The 17243-nt window shown below is 41.9% G+C and overlaps 1 protein-coding gene and 1 long non-coding RNA gene across 12 annotated transcripts in view; one reads left to right on the plus strand and one right to left on the minus strand.

Annotated features, from left to right (window-relative positions):
• The window catches only part of LOC140913305 (uncharacterized), a 55493-nt gene extending 41707 nt beyond the window's left edge, over positions 1-13786 (plus strand). For all 3 annotated transcript variants that reach the window (XR_012159527.1, XR_012159528.1, XR_012159529.2), the window contains 3 exons: positions 8252-8399; positions 11591-11835; positions 12351-13786. This is a non-coding gene — a long non-coding RNA (uncharacterized LOC140913305). The remainder of the gene's footprint in view (positions 1-8251; positions 8400-11590; positions 11836-12350) is intronic.
• RPS6KA5 (ribosomal protein S6 kinase A5) overlaps positions 1-17243 on the minus strand; it is a 190694-nt gene that overhangs the window by 22428 nt on the left and 151023 nt on the right. For all 9 annotated transcript variants that reach the window (XM_078853373.1, XM_078853372.1, XM_073349430.2 and 6 more), the window contains 4 exons: positions 16972-17097; positions 15999-16132; positions 6282-6375; positions 2202-2372 (listed from right to left, as the gene is read on the minus strand). In XM_078853373.1, the coding sequence (XP_078709499.1) occupies positions 2202-2372; positions 6282-6375; positions 15999-16132; positions 16972-17097 (525 nt within the window). The remainder of the gene's footprint in view (positions 1-2201; positions 2373-6281; positions 6376-15998; positions 16133-16971; positions 17098-17243) is intronic.

Consider the following 17243-nt stretch of genomic DNA (forward strand, 5'->3'; position numbering starts at 1 on the left):
AATAAAATACCAAAATAGAAAAACACCAAACGACTGTGCTTTCTTGAACCCTAAACACATTAGCTTTCCCCATGAACTGTTTCTCTTGCAATCCAAAGGAGTTACATTCCCCAGCTATGAGACCTTAGGGATAGATTGCCATCCTATTATTTGAGTCACATGGGGAGGATTTACACAGAACCCCTAAGTGCTCCTCAACAACCCCTTTCTATTTTCTCCAATCTCCCCATCCCTGGGACACTCCACCCCCCCACCCCCCATCGTCCTACATATGCTCTACACTAAATACAGTTATAATCATCCCAATTGAAACACACTTCATACTATTTTCTTTATAACATTAACAGTTACTGTTAAACTGCTCATTTCTGATGACTCTCAAGAAGTCCTTTCAGGGTAATCTTTTGGTAACTACTCATGTATCTGAGTCCTCTTGTACAAGTTCATTTTTTGCCAATGACAGTACATTCTCTCGAGTCTTTCTTTTCCTATCCTCCTTTTCTAGGGTTTCACCATCTGTCAAGATATTTTCACCATTTTATACTTAGTTTCCACCTCCAGAGTATCCTCTTGCCTTTCTGAGATTTTGATTTCTATCCCAAGTGAGTGGACTGTAGTTTTTCCTTGTGTAACGTCTCTTACTGGGTAAAACGGATTTTGAAAGCTGAATGAGAATTTAAATGGGAATCCCCATCAGTAGCATATATCTGCCCTCTTGAGTGCTGCTGAAACTTCCCCCAACTCTTCTCTTTTTTAAAGTTAGGGACAGTGGTCATGCAAAAATTACAACTTGTCATCTTTGGGTATAAACTCTGAATGTTCTCTGGCTCTTTCCATAGTTAAATCTTTCTGCTGACATTGATGAAATTTCACAATCAAATCACTGGGTCTATTATAAGCTCCAAGTGGGGGGAACAGAACCATATGCATTCTCTCCACTTTCATGTCTTCTAGAGAACTGAGATTTAACAAATCTACGATTAAAATTTTTACATACTGGATTGTATTTCCTCCTTCAGCATTTTCAGGCAGTCTCTTAATTCTGACGTTGTTCCTCGCACTCTGTTTTCTAGATCATCCAATTTAAGCTGCTTCTCTCTGTGTTCCAACAGTGTCATGCAGCTCTGCAGCAATGGCTGTCTCTCACTAGCTTCTTAGGCCAATCTCTGGCACAGACAATGACTCAACCTTTCAAATCAGTTACTTCCTTCTTTACTGCTAGAATCAGTCATCAGATCATTTCTCAAGGCCTTGAAGATCAACTCCCAAATTGTCTGCCTTGGTGACTCATTTTCTTCAGCCTTCACATTTCTGTCTGCTTTGACATCTATGTGTTCACTTGGAGTCTGAGAGGCCTCTCCACATTGTGAGCTGGAAACACCCTTCTGAATGAGGTATTTTTAATTTTTATGTTGAGAATCCATCCTCTGCATCGCAGTGCTCTTTTTTTTGGTGGAGTTTAGTAGGTTTAGTGGGTTGATGGAGGCAGATTACTTTCTTATCCCCTCAGAGTTCTGGCTTCAGGCAACGATTTTAGTTCAGACTCCTGCTGATCCCCACAACCCTCTTTTTAATTACCAGACCCACTACCTCCTCACCTATATTATTTCTCAGGTGAAAACTGTATTAAACTAGAGTAAGGTTGAGGGTAAAAACAGTACAAGGACACTAATTCCATCAAAAACAACCACTTCAAACCCAGGAATTCACAGTGAAGTACAAGGAGGCCTGGAAATGGACAGTAAAGGCACTGAAACAACCTTAATGCCACTTTGTAGCTATGCTATGCAATAACCATACATTTATGATCAGAACATAATAGAATTTTTGTCCCTGAGGAGACAAAATTGAATTTTGAAGACAGATTTTTTTTTCTCATCATGTTGCTACATGGTGGAGTTCAGATTGTTTATAAATAAAAAATTAAAAATGTATAGATCAGTTATTTATCTGAGTTGAGTATTTTATTGTTTTTACTATTGATTGCATAGCATAATGGAATAAAATAAAATTAGACAGTAAATAAGTATGAAGCTTTCATTTCCTAATAAAAAACAAAAAAAGGCAAGAAAAACACACTAATTACAGTACTTCTTCCATTAAAGTAACCATGCCCTTTAATAAAGGGTTACACTGCTTTGTTATAGAATGTGTAACTAAGGTATTAGAACAATAATATATACAATCATACCACACTATACCTCAGGTTTCAGATCTCTATGGACTACTCCTACATCATGCATGTGGCTCACAGCTGAAACAAGTTTGCGCATGATATAACTGGCTTCTGTCTCACTGAAGTGTTTCTTTTTCTGAATGCGTTCAAGCAATTCTCCTCCCTTCAGCAGTTCCATTACTAGAAATGTGTGAAGCTAGAAAACAAAAAACAGTTTAATGTGAAACCTTAGAAAAATCAGATTATATACCAACACTTTGAGGATTTTAATTATTAATAATTAGGTCCTAACTTTTTACTGTTTCGTATTAAAAATACTACACAACTGTATTTAGGAAAAACAAAACCTGTATCATTTAAGACAGAAAGAGGTGGGAAAATATAGCCTTTTAAACTGCAAAGCATAACAGCACTTTTTTCTCATCAGTTCTTTTGTCTGGTTCTTTGTTCTGCAACAAAACACATTTGTCTTCCACCAGCTACATATTATACTGCAGTAGGTTCTCTCTTTCCAGAAGTCAGGATGAGTAAAGCTTCTGTTTATAATGCTGTTTCACGAGACCAAAAATATTAAGAACCAAATCCTACTCTTAGAGGTGTCTGATGCTCACAGCTACCACTGACATCTATGGGATTCACTTATACACATTAGTGGGTAGAAACTAGCTGAAAGAGTGGTGAACACTGCCTGCTTCCACATAAGGATACATTTTTTATCACTATGCATGAAGAATTAATCACAGACATAAAGTTAATACCAGAAAAAGTTCCTTATCCTTTCACAGCCTCCTGAAAGTTTACTTCCAAGTCTTTAATTATCCACAACTGCTTCAGATCCCATCTCCCACATAGAAGCATTCATGCTGCTGCTGTACCATTACTAGAACCACAACATATATTTAATATTCCCAAACAGTAAACTTTGTTACTAAAAGGGAAGGTTGTGCGAGTGTATTTCCTTTAAGACAAAAATTTTTAAAATCAAGGAAGTCACCACTTAAGGCAAACATTAACATAAAGACCAATCACAATTCACATGCCTTGTCACCAATGCCCAAACATATCACCAATGCAACCCAAGACTTCACAACAAACTCCTTTTTCCTTCCAACGTACAAGCATCCGTAATACATGGAATTACGCTCAATCACACACACTTAATTACAACTTCAACAAGATTAAATCCTTAAAACTAATTTTGAGAAGTCTTTTTTTTGTACCTTTACAAACTCTGAATTTGGAGTAAATGTCATATGTTTGCTTGTGATTGGGAGAAATTATAGTATTTTTTGTGAGAATTTCCTTGTTTCTTTAAAACCTGTTAATTGTTGGCAGGGGGTTGGTGGAGTACTGGAGAAGAGGTGGCATTAAAGGATGTTGAGGAAGGGGCCATTTTGAAGGAGGTGTATTTGGCAGATGATCATAATGGGAGGAGGGAAGGACAACACGGTTGGTGAGTAGGGGAAAACTACAAAGAGACTGAAGAGGGCTGATGGGGGGAGGCCAGGACAGGGAGGCATAAGGACTATTGGATGGAGGGACATAAGATTTGTGGGAGACAGCTGGAAATATGAGACTGGTAGGGCTGTGGGGAGAGTTATGGAAAATCAACGAGACAGCAGTCAGGTTTGGGGATCTAGGAAAAACAGAAAGACTATGGGGATGTAAAGGTGGGAGCAGTGGGAAAAGTATAGCATTTTCAGGGAAGTAATGTAGGGCATGAGGTTGTTGGGGCGGGGTGTGGGGGCGGCGGGCAGAAGACTCACAGACAGGAAGCCAGCAGGGTGTTTTGGATCAGGGTTTCCCTATGTTAGGGTAATCCTGCCCAGAGACTGGAGAGATACAGGGTAGGCAGTGTTTCCTCAGCTGGGAAATCCCTGTCCTCTTTACATAGGAATTCCCCAGCACAGGGAAATCCCACTCATTGTGGAGACTGTTACATAGGCTTCACCTCTATAAAAAGGGGGAGAACCATAGCCCACACTTTCTTCACTCTGTCAGATGGGCTGTGACCTCACCAAGCTTGAAAAGGGCTACAGCCCTTCACCACAAAGATTTTGGTACCTTGGAATTGAGAACTCAGTAGTTCCCTTAAGCAAGATGGGGCTGGTTAGCCAACCAGCCTTGAAAAACAATGGGTATGAGTATCTGATATGGCCATTGTCACCCTGTCAACTGCTCTTGATTTAGTCTGTCTAGGAGTCCTAGGTTTGTCTTAACTGGTCCTCTTCATCTACAATTAGACCAGTCCATGAATACTTAACTTAAATGGAGTCTATCAGCCCTTAAACTCCAAGGCTTGCAGTCTCCTTTTGTCTCTTTGTCAGTTTCTCAGAAGCAGCATGGCATGGGCTGTTGCCCCTCTGCTATCCCAGGCCTTTTTGCCTCCCCTTTCCCTCTGTTCTCCCTCTTTCATAGCTGGGCTTATTTACTTCATTGGTCACAGCTGTGGGTGCATGAGTCCATTACTGGCAGTTCTGGTAGCTGTGCAGGGGTGTGATCAGCCTGATTGCCTGTAAGGAGGGAAGACTCTCCTCTCCCTTCTGCCGATGCTCAGTTTGGGATTTGTAAACCCCATTACACAGTCCTATCTCCCAACAAAAATTTCCAAGGATATAATCTGGGGCAGGTGAGACAAGTCTGAAAAGATGTGAGGGGAACAGAGATATTACCTTTTGTCTGTCCCCTAACCATGGTGATGGGCAGTATTAGGAGGAGCAGAATTGTGCAGATGGGTGGGCATTTTTTGGCACAGAGACTATATCTAATTAGTTAAGCTAAAGGCTCAGCTTCTCAGGTTACTTTTTCTGCAATTCTCTCCCCCTATCCCTGAACACAGTGGAAGGGGCAGGGAAAGAGGATAAAAAAATATTCTCTCAATGGCAAATGTCCCAGGATTTGCCAAAAAAGAGTCACAGCCTGACAAACATTGGCAGGTCCAATCGGAGCATGATTCCCAATGGAGAACCTGATTAGATTTGTAGTAGAGCTAGTACAAAATAAGGAAATTTTTGAGAAAAAAATTGTGATTTTTTTTTAAAATTTCAAAATTTGGAAAAAATTGACCAGCTCTAGTCTGCGGAAGCCTCGAGGTGGTGACTGTATACATGCTGCAAAAGGATGAAAAGCAGGATGAGTGGCTGGTTGCAGGTAGGCTACTTAGATTCACAATAATCTAAGAGTACATTTATTGTTATATCTTGTTTGTTAAGTATTGATTGTGCTCAAAAGAAGAAAATAAATATAGCACCTTGCCATGAAGAGCTAATTTAAACAGATTTTTCTGATTAAGAACTCAAAAAAGTACATTAATAATACATTCTGAACATATTTTAGTACATAAAGAATAAATAGTGAAAATGTAAATCTCCTCCTTCCTTAAAGATTGTGGGTCAGATTCTTCAGTTTGCTAAGTGCATTTTTGTGCTGCATATGCCTACCAGCTGTTCTCTCAGACCCTTGCATAAAGGGCATAAGAGATATTTTGGAAGGGGCTGGGGGCATTTCAGGGTTGTAGAGGAGCTCAGCTTTATTATATCTGATCTTCTGCTGGGGAGCTTACACCAGCAGAACAAGTTAGAGTAGGCCCCCCAGCTGCTCTGGTTTCTCTGAGGCCACCACTGTCCACTACATTTGAGCTATGCTCGGATACAATAGATAACTGAGGTTTCTACAACTAAATAAAACTCAAGCACATTCTAATATATTTTTTAAAAAAGGAGCTGCTTTTAAATTTGGTAATTTATTATATTATTTGGGTTGCCTCATTTGAAAACAAACAAAATTATGAAATAATCTTGGTATTTATGTGGCACCATAAATTCAAGGATTCCCAAGCATGTTACATATATCATTTAAACTTCACAAGACCTCTGAAGGAAGGTAAGTATACCTGAGCTCCCACAAATACATTTTTGTTGTATATAAATAAAAATGTAATCTCCTTTGGCTTTAATGCTTTTGCTATAATTTTTCTAGATAGACAAGACTCAATTAGTTGGAAAAAGCTATCTATACAGAGTGGCAGTAAGCTTTATCACAAGAGTTAATACTACACGCAACAAAATGTGTTTGGAAAATACTTATTATAGTTTCTTCAGAATACCTGATCATGATAAACTTCATGCAACTTCACTACATTGGGGTGTCCTTCACAGAGTTTCAAAGCCGTTATTTCCTTCTGGGTGTTGGCTTCCATTCTGGAAAATTACCAAGTTTAACTGAGCAAATTTCAAAGTGAAAATTGTTACATCTATTTTTTAAACACTTCCTAATCCAGATTTTGGAATATTAGAACAGTTGCCCTTTTGATATACACAATTAGAAATCAGCACCTTCAAACAAGCAAACTGAACCAACCAAACAAGAGTGGGGGTAAATAAATAAATAAAACAAATTTATGATTCAGGCATGTCTTGGCATATTAAGAATAAAAACTTTGTTATTTTACGAACACTATAAGCAATTCAGACTTGCCCATTAGGCTTGAAACATTGGCACTACCTGTTCCACCCTCATGCCAGAGAAGTACTTCCAAAGCTGTATGGAAACATTAAATCCATTTTGCATAAAATAATATCACTTTAAATAATAGCACTATACTCAACTATATTCATTATACACTTGAACTCTGAAGAAATCTTACAAATATCATAGGTGAAGTGAATCAATTTCAGAAAAGAAAAAAAAAAGAGGTTACTCACCTTGCGCAATAACTGAAGTTCTTCAAGATGTGTGTCCCTGTGGATGCTCCACTTCAGATATTGGTGCATCCCGGCACTGTTCATCGGAGATTTTTGGTAGCAGTGTCCGCCTGGGATGCACATGTGCAGTAGTCAGTTGCAGCGCCATTGGCGCCTCATCTAGTGCATGGTCCAATCCCCTCAGGTCCTTCTCTGCTGTGGAGTCCCTATTGCAGACTCCGAAGTAGAGGGGAAGAGGGTGGGTAGTGGAGCACCCACAGGGACAAACATCTCAAAGAACCTCAATTACTGCACAAGGTAAGTAACCTTCTTTCCTTTTTCAAGTGATATCCCTGTGGGTACTCCACTTCAGGTGACTGTAGAGCAGTTCCCCATTGTGTACAGAAGGGGCTTCAGAGTTGTTTGTGTAGTTGAAGAAAGCACTGTTAGGCCAAATATGGCATCTGACCTTGAGTGATTTCATAATGGTTCATGAATGTATGTTCAGAGGCCCAGGTAGCAGCTCTACATATGTCTATTATTGGTACATTGTTCAGAAAGGCCATTGAGATTGCTACTGATAGTGTAGAATGAGACCTGATCCCCGTTAAGGGTTCTGTTTTGTTCTTTTGATAGAACTGGATGCAGCTAGAGATCCATTTTGACAGTCTCTGCGTGGATATAGCCTATGAAATGTTCATTCGTGGAAACGAAAAGCCTTAGGGATTTTCGGAAAGGCTTAGTTCTGTCCAGATTAAATGCTATTGAGCGTCAGGCGTCTAGAGTATGTGGAATAGTCTCTTGTGTGTTCCTGTGTGGTTTAGGGTAAAAAGGAAGGTGGATCAGTTAGTTTAGATGAAAGGAAGATGACATTTTGGGTAGGAATTTGCAATCTCAAGGTGACCTTGTCCCTAAAAAGATATGGTCATGAGAGCCCCAGTATCACTAACTCGCCAGGCGGAAGTGATTGCAACCAAGAATGCCATCTTCACTGATAGAAGAAGTAGGGAACAAGTAGCTAAGGATTCAAATGGAGGTCTGGTAAGGCATTTGAGCACCAGGTTTAAGTCCCATACTGATTAGGTTGGTGTACCTTCACATAAACATTCAGCATACTGGTGAGGAAGTGCTGGTGATTGGATGCACAAATATTGATATTCCGATCTCAGTCAAAAGTCAGTAATGGCTTCTAGGTGTATTTTAATGGAGCTTTTTGAAAGGTCCGGACTCTTTAACTCTAATATGTAGTCCAACACTAACAGAAGTGGTGCAGTAACTTCAGTTATCTGTTTTTCTGACACCATAAGGAGAATCTTTTCCATTTTTGGAGGTACACATTGTGCATGGTTGACATCCTGCTGTTTAGTAATACATGTTTACTTGTTCTGAACAGTGTAACTCATCATGATGGAACCATGTAGGAGACATGCTTTCAGGTGAAATTTCTCCAGATTCAGGTGGAGAACCTGACCATCGTCCTGTGATAACAGGTCCGTCCGAAGTGGGAGAGTTCATGCAGCGCATACCACCATGTGCATCAGGTAAGGGTACCAGTTCTGTCTGGGCCATGTCAGGGCTATCAGTATCACCTTGGCTATGTTGACATGTATCTTGTGTATTACCTGCGAGGGCAGCAGTATCGGTGGGAATGCATAAAGAGTGATTTGTCCCAGGTGATTAGGAAGGCATTTCCCAGTGATCGGGATCCCATTCCTGCTTTTGAGAAAAAGTGGGGGCATTTTTGATTTTGTGATGTTGTGAATACATCGATGGGAGGGAAGCCCCATCACTGAAATATGTACAGTAGGACTTTGCTGTTCATTTACCATTCCTGGTCCTGAGAAAATTATCTGCTCAGTGTATCCGCCATCATATTCTGGCACCCGGGAGGTAGAAGACTGCGACATTTATATTGTGATTTATGCACCAGTTCCACAGCTTCATGGCCTCGATGCATACTGAGTGAGAGTGGGCTCCTCCTTGTCAATTTATATAGAACATGCAATGAATGTTGGTCATCACGCATACTGTTTCGTAATTTATCGGTGGGAGGAAGTGAAGACAGGCATTGTACACCACGCATAATTCTAGTAGGTTAATGTGTAGTTGGGTCTTGGTAAATGACTACCTCCCTTGGATCATATGCTCGTTCAGATGGGTGCCCCGCCTATCAACGAGGCATCTGTTGTGCATACATTCTCCATTCTTGTCCACCACTGTAGAGATTCCAGTACTTTTAATGGCAGTGTTAGGCTTCTGTTCAGGTTGTGTTTGCTTGATATGTACACTGAACTCAGCCAACCTTGTAGGCAGCACATGTTTAGTCTTGCGTGTTTTACCACAAAAGTCATGGCCACCGTGTGATCTAATAGTTGTAGACAGGTTCATGCCAATATTTGTGGGCTAGTCGTGACTACCTAGATAAGATTGGTCAGAGTTATGAATCTGTTCATCGGTAATGATGCCCTGGCCTCCATAGTCGAGGCGAGCCCTGATGAAGTCCAATTGTTGTATGGGACCTAGGGTCGCTTTTTGTTTATTTGTAACCCTACCTTCCAGAAGAGAGTGATAGTCCTCTGAAAGTTGTCTATTGCGTCTAAGCGGGTAGGCCCTTTTAGTAAACAGCTTAGATATGGGAAAATGATTATTCCTTGTTTGAGGAAGTGTGCCACTACTCCCACAAGGGAAAGGCCGAAAGGTAGGACTCTGTATTGGTAGTGGTCATTGACTTTGGGGTTCATATTCTTGTTGTTGCTGAGGTTGGAAGTATGTGTCTGTTTCATTGGTATGGCTGGTAACGTCTCTGTTTCGTGGCAGGTGTATGTATACCGAGAGTATGAAGAGTCATTCAGGAATCTTTTATCAAGTGGAGGACCTTGTCTGTTTTGGTAGAATAAGGCTTTTCTGTCAAATGGGAGATCCTCCCCTTTCACTTGGAGATCTTTTGGAATCCCTGAAGATTGCAGTCATGATGCTCTGTGCATTACTACAGCTCTGACTGCTGTTCTCACCTTCGTGTCCGCTATGTCCAGGGATGCTTGTAGTGCTGTTCTGGCAACCAGCTGTCCCTTAGTTAGTATGGCTTTGAATTTTGCAAGCCCTTCCTCTAGGAGGTCATTAATAAATTCGTTCAGCTTGCCATAATTATCATGCTCATACTTGGCTAGGAGCACACTGTAATTTACCACTTGTAGTGTCACCAAAGAATAGACCCTCGGACTGAAGAGATTGAATCTCTTGTATTCCTTGTCCTGGGGAGTGCACCTGTAGTGTGGTTGTTTGCCACACTGATTTGCGGCCTCTGCTACTAAGGAGTTGGGTGGTAGATGGGAAAAAAGGAAGTCCATACCCTTGGTGGGCATGTAGTACTTCCCATCTGCCCTCTTGCATGCTAGTGGGACAGTAGCTGGTGTTTGCCAGACTGTCTCCGCCAGTTCCATGATGGCGTCATTCATGACAACGCTATTTTAGACATCAGCTACGTCTGTAGAATTTGGAGGAGTTTGTGATGGGTGTCCTGACTCTGAGCTACCCTTTTGAACAGTTCTTGGAACTATTTGAAATCGTCTGCTGTGGTGGGAGCATTAATGCTTCCTCTGGTGATGAAGAAGAGTTATGTCCTGCTTGATGCCCTCTTCCCTCGCATCTCCCATTACCGCCTGGGCTTCCGAGATCTCCATTATGGAGGATGGTGATCTGATTTCACCTCTGGGTGGATTTGAGGGTCTGTTGTAATGAGTCCTGTATGCTGCCCATGGATCCCGAGATGACCACTGCTTGCAGTAGGGCATAGGTGGGCAAATCCATGATTACCTGTAACATGGTTGCATGTCTATAAGGGACCTTTGATTTCATGGGTTCCCAAGGTGGTCTGTGTTCTGTAGGTGAGGAATGGTCTGAAGAGAAGACACCCTCTTTCTGGTCATCGTCATCTTTGCTGGAGAATGGTGGGGTGGTAGGTGATACTGCTTGGTCCGATGCTGTATGCTCAGGGGAGCCAATGGTGCTGAAGAGCAGGGACTGTGATATGGAAAAGACCATGATATCTTTTTGTTGCAGGAATTTCTGCGGTGATGTTGGTGCCATCAGTACTGATGGTCAGTGCCATAGGGGAGGAGGCATCTTAGATCTGTGCCTCGACTCCTTGTCCTTCTGATGGGGCTCAGCAGAGGTCCCAGTGCAGATGGTGCCGGAGGTTCCCCATGCCTCAAAGTGCTCACCCAGGGGTTGATCAGCACCGAGGACAGCAACCTGGCAGATGACGGTTTCTTTTTATACAGCTCTCTCGGCGGAGAGGTCATGGCTCTTTACCTCAATCTTTTAGAGGACTGAGTGTTGTCCTTAGTTGAAGTGGATGTGCCCAGGGACTCCTCTGTGGAAGGGGTCTGTTATCCTGGAATAGAGGCCGGTTGGAGAGATTTCTCCATCAGAATAAGTTTTAGATGGAGGTCTCAATCACGCCTCGCCCTCACTTTCAAATTGCTGCAGTGAGTGCACTTCTGGGGAATGTGCAAATCACCAAGGCAGTCAACACGGAGAGAATAGCTTTCTGAGATGGGCATAGCTTTGTGGCAAGACCCGCATTTCTTAAAGCCTGGGAACCACGCATTGTTGAATCAGGTTAAGTGTTCCCCACTCTGAGGAAAAGAAAAAAAAAATTGAACTGCCTAAACTAAACTAAACTAACTATACTAGGAAAAAGCTAACACTATTTCTAATTATATTTGTCAAGGTTTGAGAGAGACATTGGGACATCGCCATGGAGCTCTGTCTCAGGCCAGGGACGATTGAGAAGGAACTGAAGGGGTTGGACCGCATGTATGCTAGATGAGGCACCGAAGGCACCACAAGACGACTACTGTGCACATGCATCCTAGACAGACACTGCTACTGAAAATCTCTGATCAACAGTGCCGGGACACACCAACATCTGAAATGGAGAAACCACAGGGACATCACTCGAAGAAGAATCATCAGGTAACAATTTTTTTCATTCTATACCGACAGCTCCCTGAATCCAAGACATGTGGGACATAGCTAGCAGTATGAAAAAAATTGGAGGGATGGAGAGAAGATAGAAGAGTGTTCCTTTTTTCCTCAAAATTAATGTGAATCTATCTTTGGGCAACTGCTTGAAGAACATTCCCGCCAAAGGTTGCTTCTGCAGAGAGAAGGTCAGGTCTGTATTGATTTATAAAGGAGTTGATGGATCACAAGTTGGATCCTTTTTGACCTTGAACATGTCCCCTATATATATTGTGGTTCCCAATTTGTGCTTTTCAAAATGAAAGGGTGTCACTTATGGCCAGGATTTTGAGGTATGAATTGTGGAGGAAAGACCCTATTATCACGCGAGTTTCCTGAAACCAGCAAGTGACAAACTGAACCACTTTGGATGGTCTTTTCATTTTACTTTTCATTTGCTGTTGAGAGCGATTCCAGGCTCTTAAGAAGAATATCTGACGTTGTCTTATATTGTCTTCTCATTACAGGAATCTCTAGGCATGAGACCAGAAGACTTAGGAGTCACAGGAAAGATGGATCAATGACATGCAGCTCCATGATACCTCAGAGATCGGTGTCTGGATTTTGTTGAACCTTTCCAGCAATATGAAGATTCTGGCTCTCTTTGCACCTATCTTATACTCTTAGGTAGACAACAGGGTGATAAGAAATTGGGAAGCTCGCAAGTAGTAACCCAGATGACCCCCTCTTTGCTTTGTACCTGGATTTGTAATACATTTAAAGAACAACTGGATGGTGATGGGCCCAGTTGTTGACATATTGGCTATTTGGGCTAGAAGCAGGGATTGAACCACTTTCCTGATTTGGGCTTTCATCTAGTGTTTCAGGCCCAGATTTTAACCAGGAATCAGAGTCACTTCTCTGCTACATTTGCTATGGGTAGGACCGAAAGGAGCTTCTGCCTTTGTATCAGCACTTGTAGTCCTTCTCAGACTTAACTGGAGCGGAGATTAAATGCCTGGGCTGATGTGTATACAACTACCACATTACCAATCTTCTCCCTGAATAAGAATCCTTCTTCAGAATTGTGTGGCACAGATGATTTACTTATCTACTGTAGAGTTTAAACCAGAGTTGGCACCTGACCTCTGAGTTTGCTGCCACAACTTTTGCTGCCTGCTTTATGTAGAGTATGGATTTGTCCATCATGAATGCAGTAACTAGAGATATTTTCTTTAGTGCTCTATTGAATTCATCATGATTCTGAGGATCAAGGCTTTTTATGTCTTTGCACTAACAAAGCACATGACCGTCTGTGATTTTAGCTCTAACAAAGCATGATTGTCAGTGAAACTATAAGAGCAACCTTCTAAGGGTGGTTTCTATCTTCTTGTGAGTGGGGTTGTTTGAGAAGAAATCACCCCAGCAGGAATGACCATGTCCACTGCCACATCAATCTCAAGGAGCATAAAAAGAAAAAAATTGGATTCTAAGACCCTGGGCTTATCTAATGAGACTTTCCCCTTTGTCAGCGTTTTCCATACCATCCTAATGATTTCTTCTGAGGAGGCTGGAGGGGAATAACAAATTCTGTTTTAGTTCTGACTGGGAGATATTTGCTACAGGCTTTAATTGCTCATTCTTTTCCTTTAGCTACCACTTTCTTCCCCTTAGTTGTATACATGTCTGGGGGAAAGAACCTTTCATTTCTCTGGTTTTACAGTTTATTATGAACCAAAGCCAAGACTTCTCCTTTTTAGGGAGAGGTGCTAGTGCAGGGGTGGGCAAACTTTTTGGCCTGAGGGCCATATCGAGGTATGGAAATTGTATGGTGGGCCATGAATGCTTAAGAAATTGGGGGTAGGGGTGCAGGAGGGTTGTGAGGGCTCCGTCTAGGGGTGCAGCCTCTGAGATGGGGCCAGAAATGAGGAGTTCACGGTACTGGAGGGGGCTCCAGGCTGGGGCAGGGAGTTGAGGGGTGGGGGGTGAGGCTGGGGCAGGAGATTTAGGTGCAGGGGGCGGGGGCGGGCCGGTCAGGGGTGCAGGCTCTGGGCAGTGCTTACCTCAAGCAACTCCCGGAAGCATGTCCCCCCTCCGGCTCCTACGTGGAGGCACAGCTAGGCAGCTCTTCACGCTGCCTTGTCTGCAGGTGCCGCACCCGCAGCTCCCACTGGCCGGGAACTGTGGCCAATGGGAGCTGCGGGGGCGGCGCCTGCAGATAGGGCAACATGCAGAGCTACCTGGCCGCACCTCCACATACTACTTAGGACCCGTGGGGGGGAGGGGGTCATGCTGGCTGCTTCCCAGGCAAGCCCCCCGACCCTGCTCCCCGGCAGGAGCTGAGGGATGGATTAAAAGGTCTGATGGGCCAGATGTGGCCAAGAGGCCAAAGTTTGCCCACCCCTGTGCTACTGTGTCAGGAAGATGAGAATTTTAAGCACTTCTTTGCTTTTCTCTTGTGCTTTCCCTTTGAAGGAAAAGGGTGATTTCCCTTGTTAGGGAAGGGAACTTTTTGGGAGAGGTGGGGGGTACAGTGGGGATGATCATGCACCTCATCATCTAAAATGTAACTAGAAGAAGCATAGGGAGAACATCCCTAAGGGGGCCTAGATCTGCATCTTAGGAAGAAAAGTCTGAAAATATGCCAAAGTCTTTACCATGTGACTCAATTATTCACATGTGGACCTAGAATAGGACCCTGGAGCTTTTCCCTTTATAGGAGATCGACTCAAGAGGTTCAGGAGTTTTAGACTTATCCTTGAAGAATAATGAGCGTGTGAGGGGAATCCAGTTTGGTTAATCCCAAGAGCTGAAAAGGACTGACCCATATTTATAGAGGTCTATTCAGGGGAGTCTTGACTGAGGAAGGGAGTTGTTGGGGAGTGTGGCATGTGTAAGTGGTGATCGGAGAAACAGAAGTCCCAACAAGCTCTCCAGTTTCTGAGCTCCATAAAAAGCTGCCAGTAATCTTTGCAGGTGGACCAACTCTTACCTTCAGCTTGCTCCAGCCTGCTCTGGCATACTTGGGGGGTGGGGAGAGAAATAACAAGAAGGAACTCATTATTATGATCCTATCTAGGGACAAAGCCCCTGAAAGTTTGGTCCTGTAAGGGAAAGGAAAGAGTAGAGAAAAAGATGTTGCTCACTACCACCAGAGTCGACTTTAAAAGCTAGTAAATGAATGGATAAGGAGCACTGAACTAATGCCCTGTTTGCAACAACTAATACAAAGAACCTGGCATGCAGGCATAAGGGGTGTAGTCAAATCCCAGAGCCTCAAGGACAAGTTTGAACTGCCTCCAATATTTGCAGAAAGAGGTACAGCCAAATAGACTGGGGAGAGTCATGATGCCAAAGTGGTCATCATCTATCTATTTGGTTACTAAATATTCACACTTTCCCAACCCTTTCCTTCCTTGCAAGCAGTCTACAAACTGATATGCACAATTGTTTCAGTGAACGCTGAGGAAAGGAAGGTAACAACACATTGAAAAAATAAATCAATCAATCAAGATTTCCATTCATTCTAATTCATCTGCCACTAGAATTCTGGAATCAGAGGATCACAGAAAGTAGATCAGCTGCCCCCACAGAAGTGTTTCCCTTGTCCTGGGCCCCACAGTGAGTCAGGAAAGGGATACACATCATCCCTCGTTGGCCTAGTTGAGCTTCTCACAGAAAGTTAATACAGCCTGAGATATTAACTTTGTGCTTGTCTCTGAATCCATGCTGGGGATCCCCAGATCAGCCACTGGCTTTATGCTGCTTGGAAGCCAACTGGGGTGCAGGGTAAGCTACCATGGACTACCATTCAGATGGCCCTGACCTTCTAAAGATCCCAGATTGATCCACAGACTCTGAGAGGACCCAACAAACTATTCTGCTGGGAGAGGAATGTAACGGGGGCACAGAACAACTGGGAACAAATCTGCACAAGAAAAGTATTATGGATGTTTCTTTCCTCTTTATCCCATTCTACAAGTTAGCCCCAAACTTCAAAATCTTCCAGTTAAAAAAATTCATATTACCATATGATGCCTTTTGAATTCTCAAACGAAAACTGATGTTTTAAACCAACATTTTTTTCACATGCAAAATTCAGTGAATATTATTCTAGTTCATTGGTGATACTAAGCAAAAAAAAAAGTTTTTATTGTCTTAGTAAATACGTATACCTTTTGCTAATTATTTTTACTGCATATTCTTGGCTAGTTTTCTTGTGTAAACACTTTCGACAGATGGAAAAACTTCCTTCTCCCAGTGGTTTCTCTTTCAGATCCAGTTCATAGTGATGATAAAATGGAGAGTCCTGTCATGAAACTGACTGTATTTAGTTCTATGTAATACTTTTGGTACACAGTCAAAGACACAATACATTTTGGTCATAATTATTCATCTGCATTTAAAGATCCAAATATACAGTTTCAAAAGCGATCTCATTTTGGTAAACAACATAGTATAAATTGAGACTGTCTGATAATAATAATGTGTAATTATATACATAAACTTCTCTAATGGTGCAGAGAATACACACATATTTAAGACACTTTAAACAAAAATTCTGAAATTAAATTTACTATCAGAATAGCTTGAGCTACAAAAATATTTAGACAGTGTCAGGGATGATTTACAGATATTGATCCACGAACTGTGTGGTTATTTGGAGACACCACAATGATGGTTATCATACAGAATCTATTTCTAGCTGTATCTATCTATGCAAATATAGGCAGACATATCCTAGAAAGAGAGATGCGAGTTAATAACCGGAGCAGCTTTGAAAACATCTACTTACCTAGGGTGAGTACCATTTTGACAGTTGAGTAAAAGTATTGTTAATATTTTCATTGCTCTTCTGCTGGTAAGGGTGTGTCACTGTTGTGATTTTTAACAACAGTTTTTCAAGGTTGGACTCAAGTTATTTCTTAACTGTATAGTATGTAAACTGAATGCTCTAATTGGCGGAAGATCCATGACCAGACAAAGAGCAGATAACTGCATAATGACTGTAAATTACTTCTCAACAACTAATTAGTACTTCAGCCTCTGGATTCAGAATTTATTTAGCCTAAAATAAGATTATTACCTTGTAAATCATGAGCATCTTCAAATTATCAAGGGTTATTTTTATTTAGATATTATCATTACCTTCATCATAGCACTTCTGGCAATAGTTGTAACTCCAGGTCTTTCAACTCCCATATGAAATTGAACAGGATCTACTGTGGCTGCATTGCGCTTGAACAAGATAGAAGGAGCAACAAAAGAATATCCCTACAGAACAAAGACAGAAGATAAATGTAAAGTCTTGAGGTTGTCTATATAGCATATCATAAGGCAGACAGTAAAAAGTAATCAACTGAAAGATGGGTAAATGTTATTATATTCAAGGTAAAGATGCAACTTCATTTTAAATCAAT

This window comes from Lepidochelys kempii, chromosome 6 (assembly GCF_965140285.1).
Source record: "Lepidochelys kempii isolate rLepKem1 chromosome 6, rLepKem1.hap1, whole genome shotgun sequence".
Classification (NCBI taxonomy): Eukaryota; Metazoa; Chordata; order Testudines; family Cheloniidae; genus Lepidochelys; species Lepidochelys kempii.